Source organism: Carlito syrichta, unplaced genomic scaffold, assembly GCF_000164805.1.
Source record: "Carlito syrichta isolate Samal-C Ts95f unplaced genomic scaffold, Tarsius_syrichta-2.0.1 Scaffold315804, whole genome shotgun sequence".
NCBI classification, from domain to species: domain Eukaryota; kingdom Metazoa; phylum Chordata; class Mammalia; order Primates; family Tarsiidae; genus Carlito; species Carlito syrichta.
This window is the reverse complement of record NW_007259900.1, coordinates 93,873-113,375: the sequence shown is the minus strand read 5'-3', so window position 1 is coordinate 113,375 and position 19,503 is coordinate 93,873. Positions and strand designations below refer to the sequence as shown.

General features: G+C 40.3%; 1 protein-coding gene across 8 annotated transcripts in view; it reads right to left on the bottom strand.

The window, feature by feature from the left end:
• CD200 (CD200 molecule) overlaps nt 1-17,718 on the bottom strand; it is a 30,008-nt gene extending 12,290 nt beyond the window's left edge. For 3 of the 8 annotated variants that reach the window (XM_021706596.1, XM_008073283.1, XM_021706595.1), the window contains exons 1-4: nt 17,588-17,718; nt 8,127-8,208; nt 4,268-4,594; nt 1,649-1,921 (exon numbers count right to left, since the gene is read on the bottom strand). In XM_021706596.1, the coding sequence (XP_021562271.1) occupies nt 1,649-1,921; nt 4,268-4,594; nt 8,127-8,208; nt 17,588-17,599 (694 nt within the window). In that variant the 5' untranslated portion in view covers nt 17,600-17,718. The other 5 variants (XM_021706600.1, XM_021706598.1, XM_021706601.1 and 2 more) reach the window with 4 other exon arrangements.
• Between the last annotated feature and the right edge of the window lie 1,785 nt (nt 17,719-19,503).

The window sequence follows — 19,503 nt, the reverse complement described above, 5'->3', positions numbered from 1 at the left end:
AAATACAGTCACAAGAGGAAGTTGTTGAGGCAAAAAGTGATAAGGCAATCATTATAATGGGTCTTTACTAGATTTGACCTTTCAATTAAAATTACCCTTAAATACGTATGTATGAAAGTCTATATTCATGACTTAATAACATTTAGATATTAGTAATAGCTAAAGTGTTTTATCTGGCTTCTACATAAGAACTCTAAATGTGTTATTTCATTTAAACCTCAAAACACCCCGAGAGTTAAACATTACTATTACCTAATCTCTTTCCAGTAGGCAGTAAGTGCAATTTAGCCTAAATCTCAGCTCCTCAGTGTCACTTTGCAGTACAAAGGCAGAGGAAGTGTTCCTTGATTTGGGTGTCTCCAACATTTTTTACACACCTCTATAGTGGGATTTGTCATATCATGATCAACTGAGCAACTTCAGACACAGATTTGTAGCTCTAATCCTTGGCACAATGCTTTGAACATGGAAGATTTTTAGTAAATGATCACAGAATGAACAAACATTATACTAATGGTATACAGACATTAAAAGTGATATAAGTCAAATTTGGCATTCTTGGGGTAAAAGACATGTCCTTTTTTCAGGTTCTTCTTTTTCAGGGAAATTTACCCTTTGTCATGTCTAAACCCTAGGATCTCTTCACAAATACCCAAACCCAGCATTGCAAGCCTTTTTGACCAAATTTACCTAAATATCCACTATCTGATTAGTATGGTTTTCAAGGCCTCTGGAAATGCCTACAAGAGATGTTCCTTAGAGGCCACCAATGAGAGGTATGTAGAAAAGCTTTTCCAGGTTTTATTGTTTGAAATACCCCCCCAAAAGAGCAGTAATAGTTTTAGGAGGCTATTACTGAATGCTTCATCTAGAGTTAGTGCTTCAAAACTATAGAGAGAAAGAAAACCGTGACTGTATCACTAAAACGTCTTGTCTCTAAAATCACTGCTCACTTTATTTTCTCACCCATAATTCTCACCTCTTGTATCTCTGAGGCCCAGAGACAGTAGTTTAGGTAAAAACAGAGGAGAGCAAAAGGAGACTTTAGATGGGAGGTAGTTTGTTTTAAAAACAAGGTGATGAAGACACTTCAGATTGACCCCTTTCCCACAGTGTAAATTATACAGCGGTTTCATTGTAGTTGTCACTTCTTCCAGGAAGTCTTCCTAACTTCCCCTAGATCGAGCACATGTCCCTCCTCCCTTACCTCCATTCCTCCCTGGGTGCCCTGCAGCATTCTACTGAAGCATTTAACATGCAGTTTCACAATTGCCTAGCCACTTCCCCGCATTCCTCCAGTAAACTAGAAGCTTTCTGAATGCAGAGACTGAGTCTTACTCGTTGCTGTATTTTTCATGTTGAACCCAAAGTCTGACACAGAATAGACACTCAGTAAATGTTAGTAGAATGGAAGAAATAAATGAATGAATGGATCTCAGCAACAGAATTGGGTGTGTGGATCTAATGTACCACATTTCCCCAAGTAAAACTTGTTTGCTTCCTCAGTGGTTTTTCTCTCCTTGCTTGCCCTGTTCTTTTCCCAGTTGGCTCTGTGCTGAAAGTCTGAAAGTCTCTGCAGGACATTCACCGCCTTCCGGATGTGTGCCCACAGATGCAATCACAGTCATCTTTGCCAGCCTTTTCTTACCTTGGCTCAGAGTTTGTCTGAAGTCGGTCACCGTGCCCAGGTGCAGCACCTGGCAGATCACTTCCTTCCCCACCTGGTTCTTGGGGTCTTTGACATGAAGGACACTGGTAACAGATGTGGTCCCGTTCGAGTGAGGAGAAATCTTGGTGCTATTGTCAATACCTGACACAGGGACCTTCCAGGAGATTATGGGAGCTGGACGGGCAGTGGCAGAGCAAGTGATATTTAGGCGATCTTCAGATGCACTGTAGTGAAGGGACACTATGGGCTGTACTGGGACAAAAAAACAGAATCTATAATCAGTTGAGCACCTGGTCTGATTGCTGCATTCTCCTCATAAAGATGAGGGAAAGATCCTTATAGAAAGATAGTGGGAGCTAGAAAAAATGTCATATCCCACCCAAACTGAAACCTTCCCAGTTCTTCTTGTGTCTAATTCTCTGACATGCAAGATAGAGACTGACCTAATACAAACCTATAATGAGAAAGACCCTTTTTGTCATTTGTCTCTAGCAGAATTAGCTGGATAAACAAAGGGTAATGAGAAAGCAGATGATACTCTTTCCCTCCCCAAAGGGCCAAAACCGAATTTTTCTGTTCTCCTCTTTCAAGGGTAACGCAACATTTCCGCTTCTTTTAAGTATTCCTCCCAAATGGCTTGACCACAACCTCCAGCCAGTACCTCTATACTTGTGACCTGTCCCTATCAGAAGCACCAGGGCAGTTTGAGAACAGAAGGCCCAAGGAGGAGCTGCTGCTTAAAGACAGCCATTTTCTGCTTGGAGGTAGGCCAGTGAATGAGATGCACAGATGAAACAGAAGAACTACACAAAATGCAAATTTAGAATTCATAGCTGATAACCAGAATTCTTTTTAAAACGACAGTTGGAAGGGCCTTGGGGATCACCTGAGGACATTAAGAGAAAATAACTAGCTTATGAGAAATAGTATCTTCAAGCCAGCTGTAGCCTGTTCCCTTTTAAAAGCCCCCTGACCAAGGAGTTCATTGTTGTTGGAGCACACAGTTTATCTCTGCCAAGCAAATGCAGACTTGCCTTTCTGTGGCTGGTTTTGGAATCTGCAAGATAATTAAAGGGCAGTGCTAAAGAAAAGCCTGGTCTGAGTATATAGGTTCTAGAGGCATGTGGACAGCAGTAAGCTGGGGGGAAGCAGGGTTATAAAACTGTGGCTCTGGAGGGAGAGTAGAAGAAAGAGGAGAATAAAAGAGGAAGAGAAGAAAAAGAAAAGGAACAGAAATGATAAAAATAAGACAAAAGAAGGAAAAATGAGAAAAATGAGATAGGAAAGAAGAGAGGAAGGCAGGAAGGGAGGGGAGGAAGGAAAGAGAGGAGAAGGGAGAGAAAGAGAGAAAGACAGACACAGAGAGAATGAAGTAGAAATCAAGGAAAAAAAAAAAACCTGGCATATGATCCTGCAGAGAGGAGTCAGTAGAGGCAAAATAAGTAAACGAAACCTCTTTTACTTATTTTGCATTCTTATCTATGAAGACTTCGCTTCCCCCATGGGCAACATTCTTAGCATGCTGAAACTCTCACTTTAATATTCCTAATAACGCTAAATTTTCTTCCCCCTCCTAAAACTACTGCCAAGTGTGTCATGCTCCAAAGTTATCCTTACTTCCTAATCTTTCATTTTGGCTATGTGTCAGGTAAGAGGAAAGAAATCTCATCAAACTAAGCCTCTCACATGTTTTAAAAAATGATGACTATACAGTTGCATCCCTAGTTGATATCACTTAAGGTATGAAAAAGCTCTGCTAGCTGTGCTCGGTGGCTCAACCTGTAATCCTGCGCTTTTGGGAGGCTGAGGTGAGTGGATTGCCTGAGCCCGCGGGTTTGAGACCCGCCTGGGCAGGCGAGACCTCATCTCTACAATAAATCAAAAAATTAGCCGGGCGTGGTAGCGCGCGCCTGTAATTCTGGCTACTCGGAAAGCTGAGGAGGAAGGATCGCTGGAGCCCAGCAGGTCGAGGCTGCGGTGGCCAGGAGCGACCACTGCACTCCAGTCTGGGCGACAGAGTGAGACTCCAACTCAAAAAAAAAGAAAAAAAGAAAAGAAAAAGCTCTGCTGCATGTGCCCTTATCAATCCTGAAAGAGCTGCCCTGAAGAAAAATGAGAACGACCAACATTACTAGTTCGAGATTAACCCAAGCTGGGTCTGTCCTTAGATCCAAAAAGTTAAAGTTTTAAGGGGTTCTAGGGATGATTTATTTCACACTTATTGTCCAGACAGGGAGATTCCAGTGCAGAGAGTAGACAGGACCCTCTAAGGGTCACATGATTCCTAATAGCAAAGCCAGGTCTGAATTATATCACTGTTTAGGAAGAATTTGTTGCCTTTACCATTGTCCTCAATTTACTCGTGCTAACAGCAGGATATCTTAGAGAAAAGACAGCTCCAGCCAAAGAATTCAGTGTAGTCCCATGAACTCTCCAAATAACCATGAACACAGATACGGTAGACATGAAAGGCTAAGTGTCTTCTTATGACCCTTTCTATAATTAGGATCCTGAAAAACTAGGCATTATAACTATGTTCCAAACATTCTCGAAAGTAGTATTTCCAGAGAGAGACAATGCATTCTCAGAGACTCTCACCATAGGTGAGAAGACAGGCTGTTCCTGAGATCTTCCCCATACCAAAGGTATTGAAGAGACACATGTAACACCCTTCATCCTCTAAGGTGACATTCCAGAAGGTGATGGTTGAGTTTTGGAGTCCCAGCTGGGTGATGTTTAACTTGTTCTTATAGGCAGGCTGGACCACCACCCCGTGTTTCTCACTGTAGGTGGCTACGTTTTCTGGGCTTAAAGCCGTCTTTTTCTGCCATGTCACAACCAAGACGTTCTGGGAAGGCTGCAGAGAGCATTTTAAGGAAGCAGGTGTGTACAGCTGCTCTCTTTCATCTTGGGTCCACACTTCCACTATGGAATCATAAAAGAAAATTACATTAAAAAATTTTAAAACACAAACATTTCCCTGATTACAAATACAATGCATGTCCAAAGACAAACACAGAAGAGATAGAGAAGCATGCAAAAGAGAAAACAACATTTATTTATATTCTTATTTGTTTATATTCTATGTTGCTAGATAAATATAGGTTCAAATATATTGGTTCAATATTGGAAAGTATGATAGCAGAGTAGAAAAACAAGAAAGCAAACTCTCAGTTAACAGAAATTGTGAAGACTCCCTGTAAGCTGGAAAGCAGATAGAATAAGATTGAAGATGGAGACTACCAGAGTAGATAGCAGCATCACCAAGTATGTTCAAGCTTGGAGAGGTAGAAGCCAAGAGCAAGAAAAGTGCAAAGGACAACAGGAAGAGTGATCAGTTTAAGCAAAGAAGATGCAGCAGCCCTACATATTCTACAGAAACACATGAACATACACACATTCTACAAAGGAAGGGGGCAGCACAAGGGTGTCTGCCTCCAGGAAGCAAGAATTAGTATAAGAACATAAGGTAGAGAGAGATACAAAACAATGTTCCAGGAGGCTGGCAGTACCAGAAAAGAGCTTGAAGCTTTGATACTCAAATGGCAAGCTACATATTCCCCATTTTCACTAAATGCTATGGCAATAATTTATTCCCCTCTTCAATACTAGTTACTTATACTATAATGCATGATTTAATGGGAAATCACAATATAATGATAAATAGTCAAACAACAGAAAAAGCTAACATAATGAAAGAGGAACAATAAATTTTACAAGTTCAAGAACTCATCCCAAATAATGATATCATAAATCAATAAACACTTTGACTTGAATAAACATAGCATCTTAAGTGTAATAAAAGCCAGCATTGTAAATAGTAGAAATTAGAGATGCAGAAAATGAGAAATATACAATCAAAATGGCTAATTTAGCAAATGAGTACTACTAAAGATTAAATTAGTAAGCAGGAAGACTAGGTCATGTACTTCTTCCAGAATGTGGCACAAAGGTATAAGGATATGGAAAGGATTAAAGAAAAACTCAATGAGTAGATATACATGTTCCAATATCAGTCCAAAAGAACTTCTAAAAGGAAAGAAAAAATTGAATGGAAGACAAAAGCACTATAAGAGGAAAAAAAGTATTTTTCTAAATGATAAAAGGAGTAATCCAAAATAATATATATTAATCATATTAATCATGAACCTTCATGCCCTCAAAAATATAACTTTGAAATATATAAAGCACGAACTAGTAGAATTACCAAAAAGTGTATAAATCCACAATTATGATTGGAGACTTTTCTATGCTTCACTCAAAATCTTTAATTCTATATATTTTTTAAAATCGTGAGAACAAAAAAAGTCAAATATAAGGATATAGAAAATTTGAAAAACTGCCAGGCATAGTGGTTCATGCTTGTAATCCCAGCACTTTAGGAGGCCAAGAAAGGAGGATCATTTGAGGTTATGAGTTAAGGCCAGTCTGAGCAACATAACAAGATCCCATCTCTACAAAAATACAAAAAATTAGCTGGAAGTGGTGCATGCATAGTTGTCCTAGCTACTAAGGAGTCTGAGGTGGGAAGATCACTCGAACCCAGAGGTTCAAGGCTTCAGTGAGATATGATCATGCCACTAAACTCCAGCCTGGATGACAGAGTGAGACTCTGTCTATAAATAAGAAGAAAAGAAAATTTGAAAAACAATATATGTGTATATGTACACTTTATATATTTAATATACTTTATCAATACACACTATACATACTTTTATATAGTGTATATGTAGTATATATCCTTTATGTCATATATACTATATACTTTATATAAGGTATATATATGTGTATATATGTATACACACACACTTTACTCAAAGGAAGACTGCATAATCTTTTTAAAGCACACATAAGACATTCTCCCAAACAGAACTTTGAAATAGGCTTCAAAACACGTTCTACTCTATGATCTTGAACACCATTCACAATGCAATACAATTATAAACGTACACAACTTCTTTTAACTCTTAAGTACACTGGAAATCATAGCAGAAGTCATTAATTATAATAACTGAATGACAAATGAAAGCACAATATACTAAAAATCTATGGAAATGGGTAAGGCAGTTATCAGAGGGACTTTTTAAATTTTAGCTACGTTTAATAGGAAACAAAAGATATTGAAAAATGAATACATACTTACTTCCATACCTCCTACTTTCCCTTCCAAAAAATAGCAGTGAATCAATAAAGATAAAAGCACCAATTAATACAATGGAAAATAAAATGTAGACTTGATTAAAAAAAACACCAAAATTTGTTTTCTAAGACTAATGATATGGATAAAATGTTGGCAAGTATAAGTAGGGATGAAAAGAAGGTTGTACAAACAACTCCACAACAATATCAAGGAGGAGAAGATGGGCATGACAAATATAGACTGGAACCCTGAGTTTCTATATAAAGCTTTTAAATCTTGCATACTCAAGATTTAATGATGTGTATGCTTGGATGATATGAAAAGTTGTGGGAGGCAATACCTGCTGTTCCTGAAGGTTTGATGAGATTTTGTAGAGATTTGAAGAAATTGTTGCTTTTAGAATGCAGAGTGAAAAGGGATCAAAACTAAGTTCGAATGTGGGTGATTTTTTTTCTTTCTTTTTGGCTATGGAAGAAATCATTTAGTGGAAAGTTTATAATTATTTGCTGCTTATATGGAATTCTGTTTAGACTCCCCCAGTCAGTTGGTAGGTCCTGTGATGAGTACCGTGGACCATGGTCTTAGATAGGCATGAAGATAGCTTGTTTTTCCATCAGTATTAATCATGTAGAGGCTGATGCTGAGTAATACCACACTGAAACTGAGAAACGGTCCAGCAGCAAAGTGAGGGGCGGCCTCCCATGGAACAGAGGAGGAAGAACTAGAAATTCAGCAGATAAGTAGATGGTATGGGTGCATTTCTTATACAACAGATAATGTGAACCATTTCTTATACAACAGATAATGTGAACCTTTTCTTATACAGCAGATAATGTGAACCATTTCTTATGCAACAGATAATGTGAACCTCCATCACCTCTCTATTTCATTGTGTTCTATATTTTTTTGTAAAATGGAGGCACTCCCAACTTCAAGGCTTCCCATTAGATTATCTGCCAAAAAGGTATTATCTATTCATACTTCCCCAAGCATTCTCATATCACTACAAACACAGGGTTTGTTAATTTTAAAAGATTTTCAATTCAGCAGGTGAAAAATGGCGTTTTAATATAGAGAGGATATTTTTCATAAGCCTGGTTCATCTACAGAAACAGCTTCTGAATATCAGTATTTTTCTACTTTGAAGACAACACTGTGGAAAGCAGAAAGAACCACTCCCACTCCTCCAAGCAAATTACATGTTTAAATAATTCATGCAGACAAATGGAACTAGCACAGCACAAACAATGTGGATGCATTCTCCACCCCAGAAATTGTGCTGGCTGGACTCCGAGCAGAGGACTTGAGCTTCTTTACCTTGTGCTGTGCACAGTACCACTGTTGCCATGCCCCAAACCAGGCTGTAGGTAGACAGATGACAAAAGGGCCTCCTGAACACCTAAAGACAGAAAGCAAAGGACAGAAACAGGGGTTTGGATTTGGACAAAGCCAAAGAAGCATCAATCCAGTCGCTATTTCAGAGAATGCTGCAGCTAAGTATTTACCCACCAGAGAACCTTGGTTTTGTGGAAGCAGACCCAGAGGTTATAAATGGAAGAAATAACAGAGTATACTCAGGATACAGGAAAGGAAAAGTGGCAGCCATGGCTCCATCACAATAGCAATTTGGGAATTTGATCCTAAAACCACTAAAGTTTGTCAAGAGCAAGGTCTCAATGACAGAGGATTACTGTGGAAAACAAACTGCCTTATATAAATACAGAATATGCAGAGAATGAAAATGCTAGCATCCATTTCCTAAAAAAATTCACATCTGTTAATATTCAAAATGTAACTTGGGGGGCGGCCACTTTTCAGAATATTATGTGACTGCCTTGAATTTTGTTAAGGCGGATTTTCTTGCAAATGTTGCAAATTCTATATAAAACTTTAAAAAAACAGTTCTGGTTTTAAGGGTAGATTTTTTTTCATTGCTTTATTTTCATGGGTCTGGGCAGAGATCCTTGGCCTTCTTACAAATCATGGCGTTATTTACTCTGGGCATCATCTTTCTATAAAATGAGAAGGCAAGGTATAAGCAGTTGACTTCTCTGCACGGACCCATTCATTTGGTCTACATGTATTTTCATTCTAATGGGTACAGGCAAGAAAAGTAATTTTCCCTATATTTGTTCTACATTTCTATATTTTTAAGTAATAGAAGTATGTAAGACATGTTTTTCTGTATTTTTCTTTAACTGAATTTTATTTCATATTACTATTCCAACTGGAAATAAAAACTTAATTTCAATTGATGTTGCACAACCACTGTCAACTCGGTCTCCCACCACCCTACTGCTCTGATTGTCCCGATCTCTGGCATTACCTATACATTCCTGAGGCTTATATAATCCCAAACTGTGGGCTATGGCTACTTATCATTGGTTACAACCATCTGTTCACACTGGCATTCACTAAGACGGCAGTGTTTCCCTCAAGTCATCACGGTCATTGATTTGTGCACTTATTGCTTACAAGGTGATGTGCTGTTCTCTCATGTTCTCCAAGCTGTACCAGAGGAATGGAATTTCTACAAGACCCTCTGCCTAAACTCCCATGTATCTATCTATCTCTGTGGAACTGTCCCCTTGGCACAATGGACAGGCATGCTGTGTCCCATAGTCCTCCCAAGGGAAGTGAGGCACAGGAATTTTCCTTTCTCAGATCTCAGCAACTCCTTGAGGGTTCTATTTTCCACTCTCTTAAAATTCCCAGTTTCAGAGCCTGAGCACTTGGCCTTCTTTTTAGGGTGAAAACTGGTGTCTGAGCATCGGCATGAATCAATTCCTTTTAGCTCTCTCAGCATAAAAAATATCTCCTGTAGGGTCAGAAAAGCTAGTTCCTCCACCAGCCTGTATTCTTCCAATCAACTCTTTCTAGCATAAACATTGTGTCCTTGGACTTTCAATATTTAGACTTTTGAAACTCGAATGTCTAGGCTCTTGCTATTGTAGAAATTTGGCTTCTGAAACTGTCTTTTCTGCTTTCTTTGTGGTAATATTTCTCCCCTAAGGCAGTGGGTGCTTGACTGCTTTGAAAGGCCAGAGGACAAAAATTAATTACTGGAATTTGAAAATACCACATCAGATAATATATCAAAAAGGTACTCTAACATATATTTGGAATAAAGTGACTAAACCATTTATACTAAAATTTATTGAACATTTATCATGTGCCAGACACTGTTCTTAGCACTTGACATAAATTATTTAACTCAATATTTCATATAAACCTATATAAGAAGCACTATTAAAATCATCATTTTCAAAATAAAGAATATGAGGCACAAAAAATTTAAATTTGCTTGAGGTCCCACAGATGCAAAGTGACAGAGACAGGATTAAAGCCCAAACAGTTGGGCTCCAGAGCTCATAACCATAGCCACTATACCATCTTTCCTCCCCTATGTATAAAGAATTGTTGCAAATCAAAACCACACTGAGATACCACCTAACTCCAGTCAGAATGGCAATTATCAACAACTCAAAAAATAACAGCTGCTGGAAGGGTGTGGTGAAAAGGGAACACTTCTACACTGTTGGTGGGAGTGTAAACTAGTGCAACCTCTGTGGAAAGCAGTGTGGCGATTCCTAAAAGCTCTAAAAATTGACCTTCCATATGACCCTGCAATCCCCCTACTGGGAATATACCCTGAAGAACACAAATCACTCTATAAAAAAGATACCTGCACACGTATGTTTATCGCAGCATTGTTCACAATAGCAAGAACCTGGAAACAACCATGCTGCCCATCAAAAGAGGACTGGATTAAAAAATGTGGTACATATACACGATGGAATACTACGCAGCCATAAAAAAGAACAAAATCATGAATTTCGCAGCAACCTGGATGGAACTAGAGCCTATAATACTGAGTGACCTCTCACAGAAACAAAGATCTGAATATCGCATGTTCTCACTCATATAATGGACCTTGAACATCCAATGTAATACTATAAGAAAATGACTGACAGTACTGGGAAACTATGGGGGGCAGGGGGATGGGATTAACAGTAGCAAATATCTGTCGGGGGATGAGAAAACACCTCTTATCAACAGGGTGCCTGAATGAAACGTAATGGTACACCTAACCCTTAACTGTACCCCACAAAACCATAATAAAAAATACTGATTAATAAAAAAAAAAAAAAAGAATTGTTGGTTTTAAAATTTTGACACACCAATGGAAAATTATGTTGTTATTGTCTCTGACCAATTCACTTTTGTGAGGGATTACCAAAATGCCACTCACACAGCAGTCCCCGCTTCATTGCCCTGGAGCAATATGCTACATTCACTTTTGAAGCTGGTATTTGAAAAGCATTTACCCCCCGGGGTTACCACAGAGCCAAAGAATCTCTGAAAGCCATTGAGTAATTGTTTAGAAGCTCCACTGGTAACAAAGCATCTCCCAATCTAACATCTCACCAGAGGTCTAGGCCCCCAATCTCTACTTGGGGCAGCTCAGCAACTACAAAACCATCTCCAAACTTTTATCACTATGCCTCCCACCTTGCACAGCAAGTTTCACTTCACTGTCCTCCTTTCAATGCCTTGAAATCTTCAAGCTCTTTCCTGTTTTAGTTCCTTTTTCTTCCCTTCTCCCTAAAATGCTCTCAGCTGAATGAATAAAATGAATGAATGAGTGAATAACAAAATTCATTAATAACATTGTATTCATCATCCTTTAACCCCAAACAGTTACTTTTTTGGATTTTTATCTCCCAGGTACTCAAGCCATCTAGGACTTCACATTCTCCCTTTCTCCGGACATATAAATTAGTCACTCTATGTAATAGATTTTCCCACGTAAAGTCTGTTTTTAACCTTTCCTACCCTAGTCTTGGCTCATAACATTGGGTGTTTTGTGCAGTAGTCTTGTGTTTTTTATTTTTTGAGTCTGTTGCCCAGGCTGGAGTGCAGTGACATGATAATGGCTCACCGCAGCCTACAGTTCCTGAGATCAAGGGATCCCTCTGCTTCAACCTCCCCAAGTAGCTGGGAATACAGGCTTATGTTACCATGCTCAGCCAATTTTTTTTTTTTTGTAGAGACAAGATCTCCCTATGTTGCGTAGGCTGGTCCCAAATTCCTGAGCTCAAGCAACCCTCCCGCCTTGGCATCTCAAAGTGTTGGGATTGCAGGGATGAGCCACTGCACCCAGCCAGTTTTACTCTTCTAAACTGAACTTTTGCCAATACAGTCAATCCTCTGTCTCTGTGGCTTCCACATCTGCGGATTCAACCAACGATGGAATGGAAAATATTTGAAAAAATAAAAAATAAAAAAGAACATCTGTACTGCATATATACAGGCATTTTTTTTCTTGTCATTATTTCCTAAACAAGGTATGGAAATTACATGAAAATTACATTGTATTAAATATTATAAGTCATCTAGGATGAGTTTAAGTATAGAGGGGGATGTGCATGGGTCATGGGCAACTACTACACTATTTTATATCAGAGACTTGAGCATTCATAGATTTTGATATCTGTGAGGGTGCTGGAATCAAGCCCTACAGATACCAAGGGACAACTGTACTTCTTCATCTATTCTATCATTAATCATCTCTACTCCTGAGTCTGACTTCATGCTAGGCACTATGATAGGAGCTTTGGAGACCATAATGGATGAGGCTACAGATACGGTTCTCACCTTAGCTGTTACTGTCCAGCTAAAGTATTTACATACTGTCGACAGATTACTTTTCTTTAAATTCCTCTTTGCACAAGTGGTCATTCCCTTCAAAACTTTGTATAGCTCCTTGTTGTCGAGAGGACAGTTCAGAGCTCTCAACCTAATATTTCCACTCTTGCAAATTCATCCTCCCCTGCCTATTTACATATCCCCTCTCTATCAAGTAGTCTTTTCTACTTTTAAATACACTAGACAATTTTCTGCCTTTAAATTTTTCACTGAGCCATTCCTCCGACCAAACGCCTTCTCTGTGACTTGTACAAAGGGAGATCCAAAAAGTCCCTGAAATTTATTTATAAAAAGTTGTGTATTTATTCTTACATGTTTTAAACTTCAGTCACTTTCAAAGTACTCTCTGTTTGATGCAATACACCTATTGAGATGCTTTTTCCACTGCTCAAAACAGTTTTTGAGCATGTTGATATTGATGTCTTTTAGTGCTTCTGCCATTTTTTGTTTCACCACTTTCACATTGGCAAAATGTTTCCCTTGGAATACATTTTTCATCTGGGAAAATGAAAAAAAGTTGCTCCAGGCAAGATCAGGTGAATAGGGAGGGTGGGTCATGGGGTCATACTGTTTTTTGGTCACAAATGGCTAATTAATTTTAATTTTGAATGCTCAGTGCAATGCGGGCAGGCACATTGTCATGGGGGAAGAACCAGTCACCTGTTTGCCACAAAAAAAATTTACTGAAGCTGAACGCAGCCTCTCACAACAACGCTGGCTGATACACTGATGTCAATGGGTTCCTAGAATACTTACCTAGCAGGGGAAGCCTGTACTACAAGGTGCCCACCCTCTAAAAGATAATTCCAGGGTTTTCTGGATCCCCTTTGTATTTAGGTCTCACTTTTTATGAACCTGATTACAATCGTCTCAGTATCTTCTGAAGCACTTTCTGCTTTAGGTCTGTTGAAACTGTTAGTGCTCCAAGCAGATCCAAGCTTCTTCCCCCACTGCCAAAGGGGTCCTGTCTCCCTTTAACCACCATCCCACTGCTTCTAGACCTTGTCTGAACACACCTCTGTTTTCCAACTTGAGAGAGGATGGCCGCTCACTAAGTGCAGCCCACCATATGCCTCGAGACACTGTTCTCAACATGCTTACCACCTGTCAATCCCCACACCAGACTGCCATTCTTTCATTATCTCCTATAAGTAAGAAAAAAATGGAATACTGAAATACAAACTGACAATTTTGAAACTATTGTTCTTTCTCAGACTGCATTAAATTTCTGGGGCTGGGACATTACCTGTGTATTTGGCTGGAGACAGTCCCTTATTTGGCTTTGTCTATCCCTTTATGGTATTTAGTGGTATGATCATGATCTTCTATAAAGTAGTGGATTGCCTGAGCCCGCGGGTTCGAGACCCGCCTGGGCAACTTGGCGAGACCTCAACTCTATAATAAATCAAAAATTAGCCGGGCGTGGTAGCGCGCACCTGTAATTCCAGCTACTTGGAAGGCTGAGGCGGAAGGATCGCCGGAGCCCAGCAGGTCGAGGCTGCGGTTGCTGGGAGTGGCCACTGCACTCCAGTTTGGGCGACAGAGTGAGACTCCAACTCAAAAAAATAAAAAAATAAAAAAATAAAGTAGTGGTCTTTCTATTGTCCCACTGCCCCCCAAGAACCTCAATATTCACCGAATCCTGTTGTTTTAGCAGGATCCTAACTACTTTCTCCTTGCTGCAATCTGTTAATATAACAAATCCAGCATGGGCATCCCATTCTGGAATTATATGCTCTTACCAGCCCCCACTTAATCCCAGCTGTTGCTACTATAACTTGTAGCTTATTTCTAGAATATTGGACTGTGACCACTTAATGATCTTGGCTTAGGATTAGGATGGCTGTCAAAAAATGGTATTCCATCTGTGGGAATCTCATCACCTCATTCTCAGTGCCTTCCTTAACTAAGCCTTGTTTTGCCATTCTTTTTAGAAGCAATGACTTCCCTACTAAAGTTACTTTTCCCAAGACTCTAAGTTGGATATTTGTTTGCCCTTCAGTTTTCCTTGGATTTGTATTAGCTTATGACTTGCTTCTTCCTACAGGCTTGGGAGCAGGGAGGTGGAGAAATAGGGTCTTTGTGGATCTACATCTCCTCCTTTATCTGCCACAAGGATTTCTCTTCCTTTATCTGTCCAGTGGAAGGCATTCAATTCTAATATTCTCTTTTCTTTCTACTCTATGGACTAATTAATTTTAATTCTGGTCAATGCAAGCCCTTTTTTTCCCTCCTTGAGAAACATCCATGACCTAACCTTAGTGAGGAAAAGGTTACAGAGGAAGTGCCAAGCCAGTTTAAACCAACAGGTGTTTTACAAACATTCATCTCATTGCATAATAAGCTTCCTTTTCCTTTAGCAAGAGAAGTTACTAACCATGTTCCCTCATAGGCAGGGTTAGAAAACAACCTGCTAATCACTGATGGTGGTATTCCCTAGGTATATAGCTATAAGGAGAAGAGCCCCAGTTGTCCTGGTCAGGGTCTGTGGTTTGGGATCAATGAGGTGGTGAACATTGGAACAAGTCTTGTGACAGCTCTCCTTGGATCTACTTGTACCCTGGGGGTGGCTGTGTTTGAGTGAGCACCAGAGCTGTCACAGTCTGGGTGAAGGCCTGGCATTGAGCATCATGCTGGAGACTGGCCTTCTCAGCACCCGCCGTAATTGCCAGAGACATAGAGTCTCCATTACAGTGTTTCTGGTGGATCTTTTGGGATAGATGTCATGGAAGGGATGATGTCTCACCTCCTTGTGGCTCATCTCCAGTGCTACCCCATACCTGAGTGCCTTGTTGTCTTCAGCCTGAGAGACTCAATGGCTTAGACTTCCAGCCTAGACCTTCTGGAGTGGCATCATGGTGCCCAATGATACTGATCTATGTGGCACAAGTTGCTTTTTCCTTCCATCCCTGAAGTCACAGAGGATTAAAGGTTGAATCACCCGAAGGTGTTATTAGGTCAAATGACTGTTTGTGGATATATTTTATTATTTGATGCCCAAGCACACCATAAGCATGCTATGCCTTCCTGATGACTTCTCTTCATGTCTTCATAGGTCTGAGACCAACAACAAAGTCACTGTCCTCTGGAAAGTCAAGATGGTTCAGCTGTCTGAAATACAGCCTGCACATGACACCTGCTCATCTTGCCCATCCACTCCTGGGTACAACATTGACAAAGGCTTTGGTTTTGAAGTGCCCCAGGACCAACTTGATCATTTTCTCAGTATTACTGAGACTATCCCAACCTATCTAATGGTATAGGAAATTTGCAAAAAATCAGGTCAAATGTTTCCTCAGGCTCTGCTGCCATTGCCCAACACATTTTATTTTCAGCTAAAGCAATTGTGGAGACAGATATTGGCATTCTAATTCCACGTGATTTTTTTAAAACCCTTATGCTTCTCTCTCACATGAAAATCCAGGCCCTCACAGAGGCTGTGATGAGAAATATAGAATGGATTGGCTAGCACAGGGAAAATCTGTGTTTTAGAACAAGAGACAAAGCAGACATACCCAAAAAAATACTGTGGACTGGAAGCAACAGAAACAAAAATGCAGTGATTGAGGAAAAGGGAATCAGAAGAAAAGTCGTTCCCTTACATACATATATATTTTAATTTTATATGGTTTTTTCCCTCAAATCCAGAATTACTGGCAATACGTTCAACGTGAAAACAACAGTATTTGTTTTCAGATAGGGAAGCGACCTTGTCTAAAACAAATACTAGATTTGTGAACTAGGACAAACATTTCTTTACAACACAGAAAAAATAATAGTACCAAGCTCATAGTTAAAAAGACTAAATGAAGTCGTATATGTAAAGCTCCTAGAATACTGCCGATATAATAAGCACTAACTAAATGTTCTTTCATAGGGTTGTTATGAGAATTAAACATTGACAGCACTTAGCACGCAGTGCCAAGGATATCGTAAATGCCATTATGTGTTTGGTAGCTTAAAATATTCATCAATCAATTCATATAAGGGAAGAACAATCACGAAAACGAAGAAGACTGAGTATAACCCTTGCCAAGCCAGGCCAGGATTCACAAAAGCCTGGGTCTTAACCTGACCACAGCCCACCTGGCAGCTCCATTTCTCCTAACCACACCTCTGCCAGTTTCTAAGTCCAATCCTGACCCCACCACTGTAGTCACATGGACTTGGAAAAAATGAACCTCCCCACCCATTTTTTTTATTTGTAAAATGAGGTAATTTCTGTTGTTCAGAGACATTTGTGAAGATTAAGAGCATCTAACCCACAGCAGACGCTAGCTTCCAGGCCACCATTCTCCTTTGTTAAGAAAGATAGTGAAATCACTGGCTGTGTGGTCCTGCCAATAAACCATATATGAAAAAATTATCTTGAGACATTATTCTGAGATGGATTTTCATCTAACATGCCAGTGGGGTTTGTGAAAACCCTCCCCTCCTTTTTTGTTATGTAAACAGGTTCTAAAGAAACAAAAGGTCCGTTTCTCTATTAACCCTTTAAAGAATCATGATTGCGAAGCACGTCAATTCTGTCTCGTTTCTGTAGTTTTATCTGATCCTTCATGGCTTCCAAGGCAGGGGCTGGGAGGGAGAAAGGGGTTGAGTACCAAAGAGGGAGAGATCCAGCCTGGTATTCTGCATTCCCACCGCAGTGGTTGGTGCCGACACCGGGCCAATACATTTGTCATTCCTCTCTTGAGGCAGTCTAAAATATATTGTGCTTTCTTTGCCCCGGGCCCTGAAGTCAATGAGCCGAGGCAGCCCAGAGGACTCAGCGTGGGGGAAGCGTCTCCGGAGCCGCCCACCCTGGTAGCCCCGTTTTCCCCAGGGAATTGGGATGGATAACCGGGAAGCCAGGAGCGATCTGAAAACCACCCTTTCGGAGGCAAAATCCGCTTCTCAGCAAGGGAAACCGCTGCGAGAGAAGCGCTGCCGTCCACGCCACTGCCCAAGCCCCGGGCCAGACCCGCAGCAGCCTAGGCTCGGTGCCCTCCGCTCGCCACCCGCCCGGGCCGCCGGCTCGACGTCGCCCACCCTGCGCCCTTCTTCCCACCCCCGGCCCCGCCGCTCACCGGCCTCTCCATCCTCGCTCCTGGCCGCGCGGGGGGCTGACTGCGGCAGGCGCCTGGAGCTCTGCTACAGAAGCAAGAGGACGTCACCTGCCCCCGACGCCCCCGCCATAGGCACCAGGCAACAGTGCCCACCTCCCGCTTCCAGCCTCCCGCCTCCCGCCTCCCTCCTCCCTCCTCCTTCCTCCTCTTCCTCCTCCCTGTCCCTCCTCTTCCAACCCCACCCTCTCCCCGCACGTGCACAAAAGAGCGGAGGCCAAGCTATGTGTAGGCAGTGGGATGATGTTTATATTCATTTTTGTCTATCTTCATATATTTTTCGCTTTTCAGAGGTGGCAGCTGGGGGAACAGGAAAGGTGTTTGGGAAAAAAAAAAAACCCCAAACACACACACACACACACAAAAACCCCACCTCACACACAGTTTTTTCCATTTTCCTGTTACCTGGTCTGAAAGAGAAAGGAAATTGGGTGGGAGGTTGGGGAGCTAATAACTGCGTTAGCACTTGAAGGAATGGCAAATGTTTTCAAGTTGAATTTAACCAATGGACACGTTTTTTGTCTTTTATTTTTAAAAAACTTCAATTTATTATTTTTAAATCTAGAATCAAGTCATATATTTACACAGTCAATTCTGTAAGGGTTTCTCTTCTTTCGTGGCATGATCAGTTATTTTCTTTACTGAGGTGTTTCCTTCCCTTTCATTAGTTATGAGGATTTTTTTTTATCTTAACAAGTTCCAGAGTTCTTGCCTCTGGAAAAAAAAAAAAAGACAAAGAGATTAATAAAATATTCACCTCCTGAAGTCTTTTCTGTTTTACTACCACCCCCCACCACCACCCCCACCCCCCGTAAAGTGCTGGGACAAAGCTTTCACCGTGAGGACACATAGTCCATCTATCCTTTCTTCCTTCCTTCCTTCCTTCTCCATTATATTGACATGTGATAAACATTAAAAAGATGTGCATATTTAATGTAAAGTCATACGTCACATAAGAATGTTTCAGTCAACGACAGATCTCATAGGATGATAGTCCCCTAAGATTATAATGCTGTATTTTTACTGTACCTTTCCTTCATTTGGATATACAAATACTTACCATTGAGTTACAGTTGCCTTCAGTATGTTCAGTATGCCTACAGTAACATGTGGTACAGGTTTGTATTCTAGGAACAACAGGCTATACCATCCAGTCTGGGTATGTAGTAAGCTATGCTATTTAGGCTTGTGTAAGTATACCCTATGATGTTTGTACAACCACAATATAGGCTAATGGCACATTTTTCAGAATGTATCTCAGTTAAGTGACTCATGACTATTCTGCAATTCTAAGCTGTTTACACCTATGAAACCACTACTGTAATCTATGCCATAAACATATCTATCCCTTCCAAAAGTTTACTCCCACCCTATCACTATTATGAATTGTGATAAGAACACTTAACACAAGATCTACTCTCTTCGCAAATTTCTAAGTATATACAGTAAGTCCCCTATATATGAATCTCCAAATTAAGAACTTTAAGGAAGCACATGTGTGTTTTTTATGTATTATTTCTCTCCACCAGGTGTAAGTGTAGCCTATTAAATTAAATACCTACAGTACAATATAGCCGGTTGTATTAGTTGGGTACCTAGGGTAACTTTATTGGACTTAAAATAAATTGGACTTACAATGGTGCTCTTGGAATGAAACTCATTTGTATGTTGGGGAATGTCCGGTAATACAGTATTGGTAAAAACAGGCACTATGCACTATGCTGTCTGGTAGAGCTCTAGGGCTTCCTCAACTTGCCTAACTGAAACTTTGTACTCTTTGACTGATACCCCCTTTCCCTCTTCTGCAAGTCCCATTCCACTTGACTATTATAGAGTATTTCTCTTTCTCAAATACCATTCCACTTGACTAGTATAGAGTA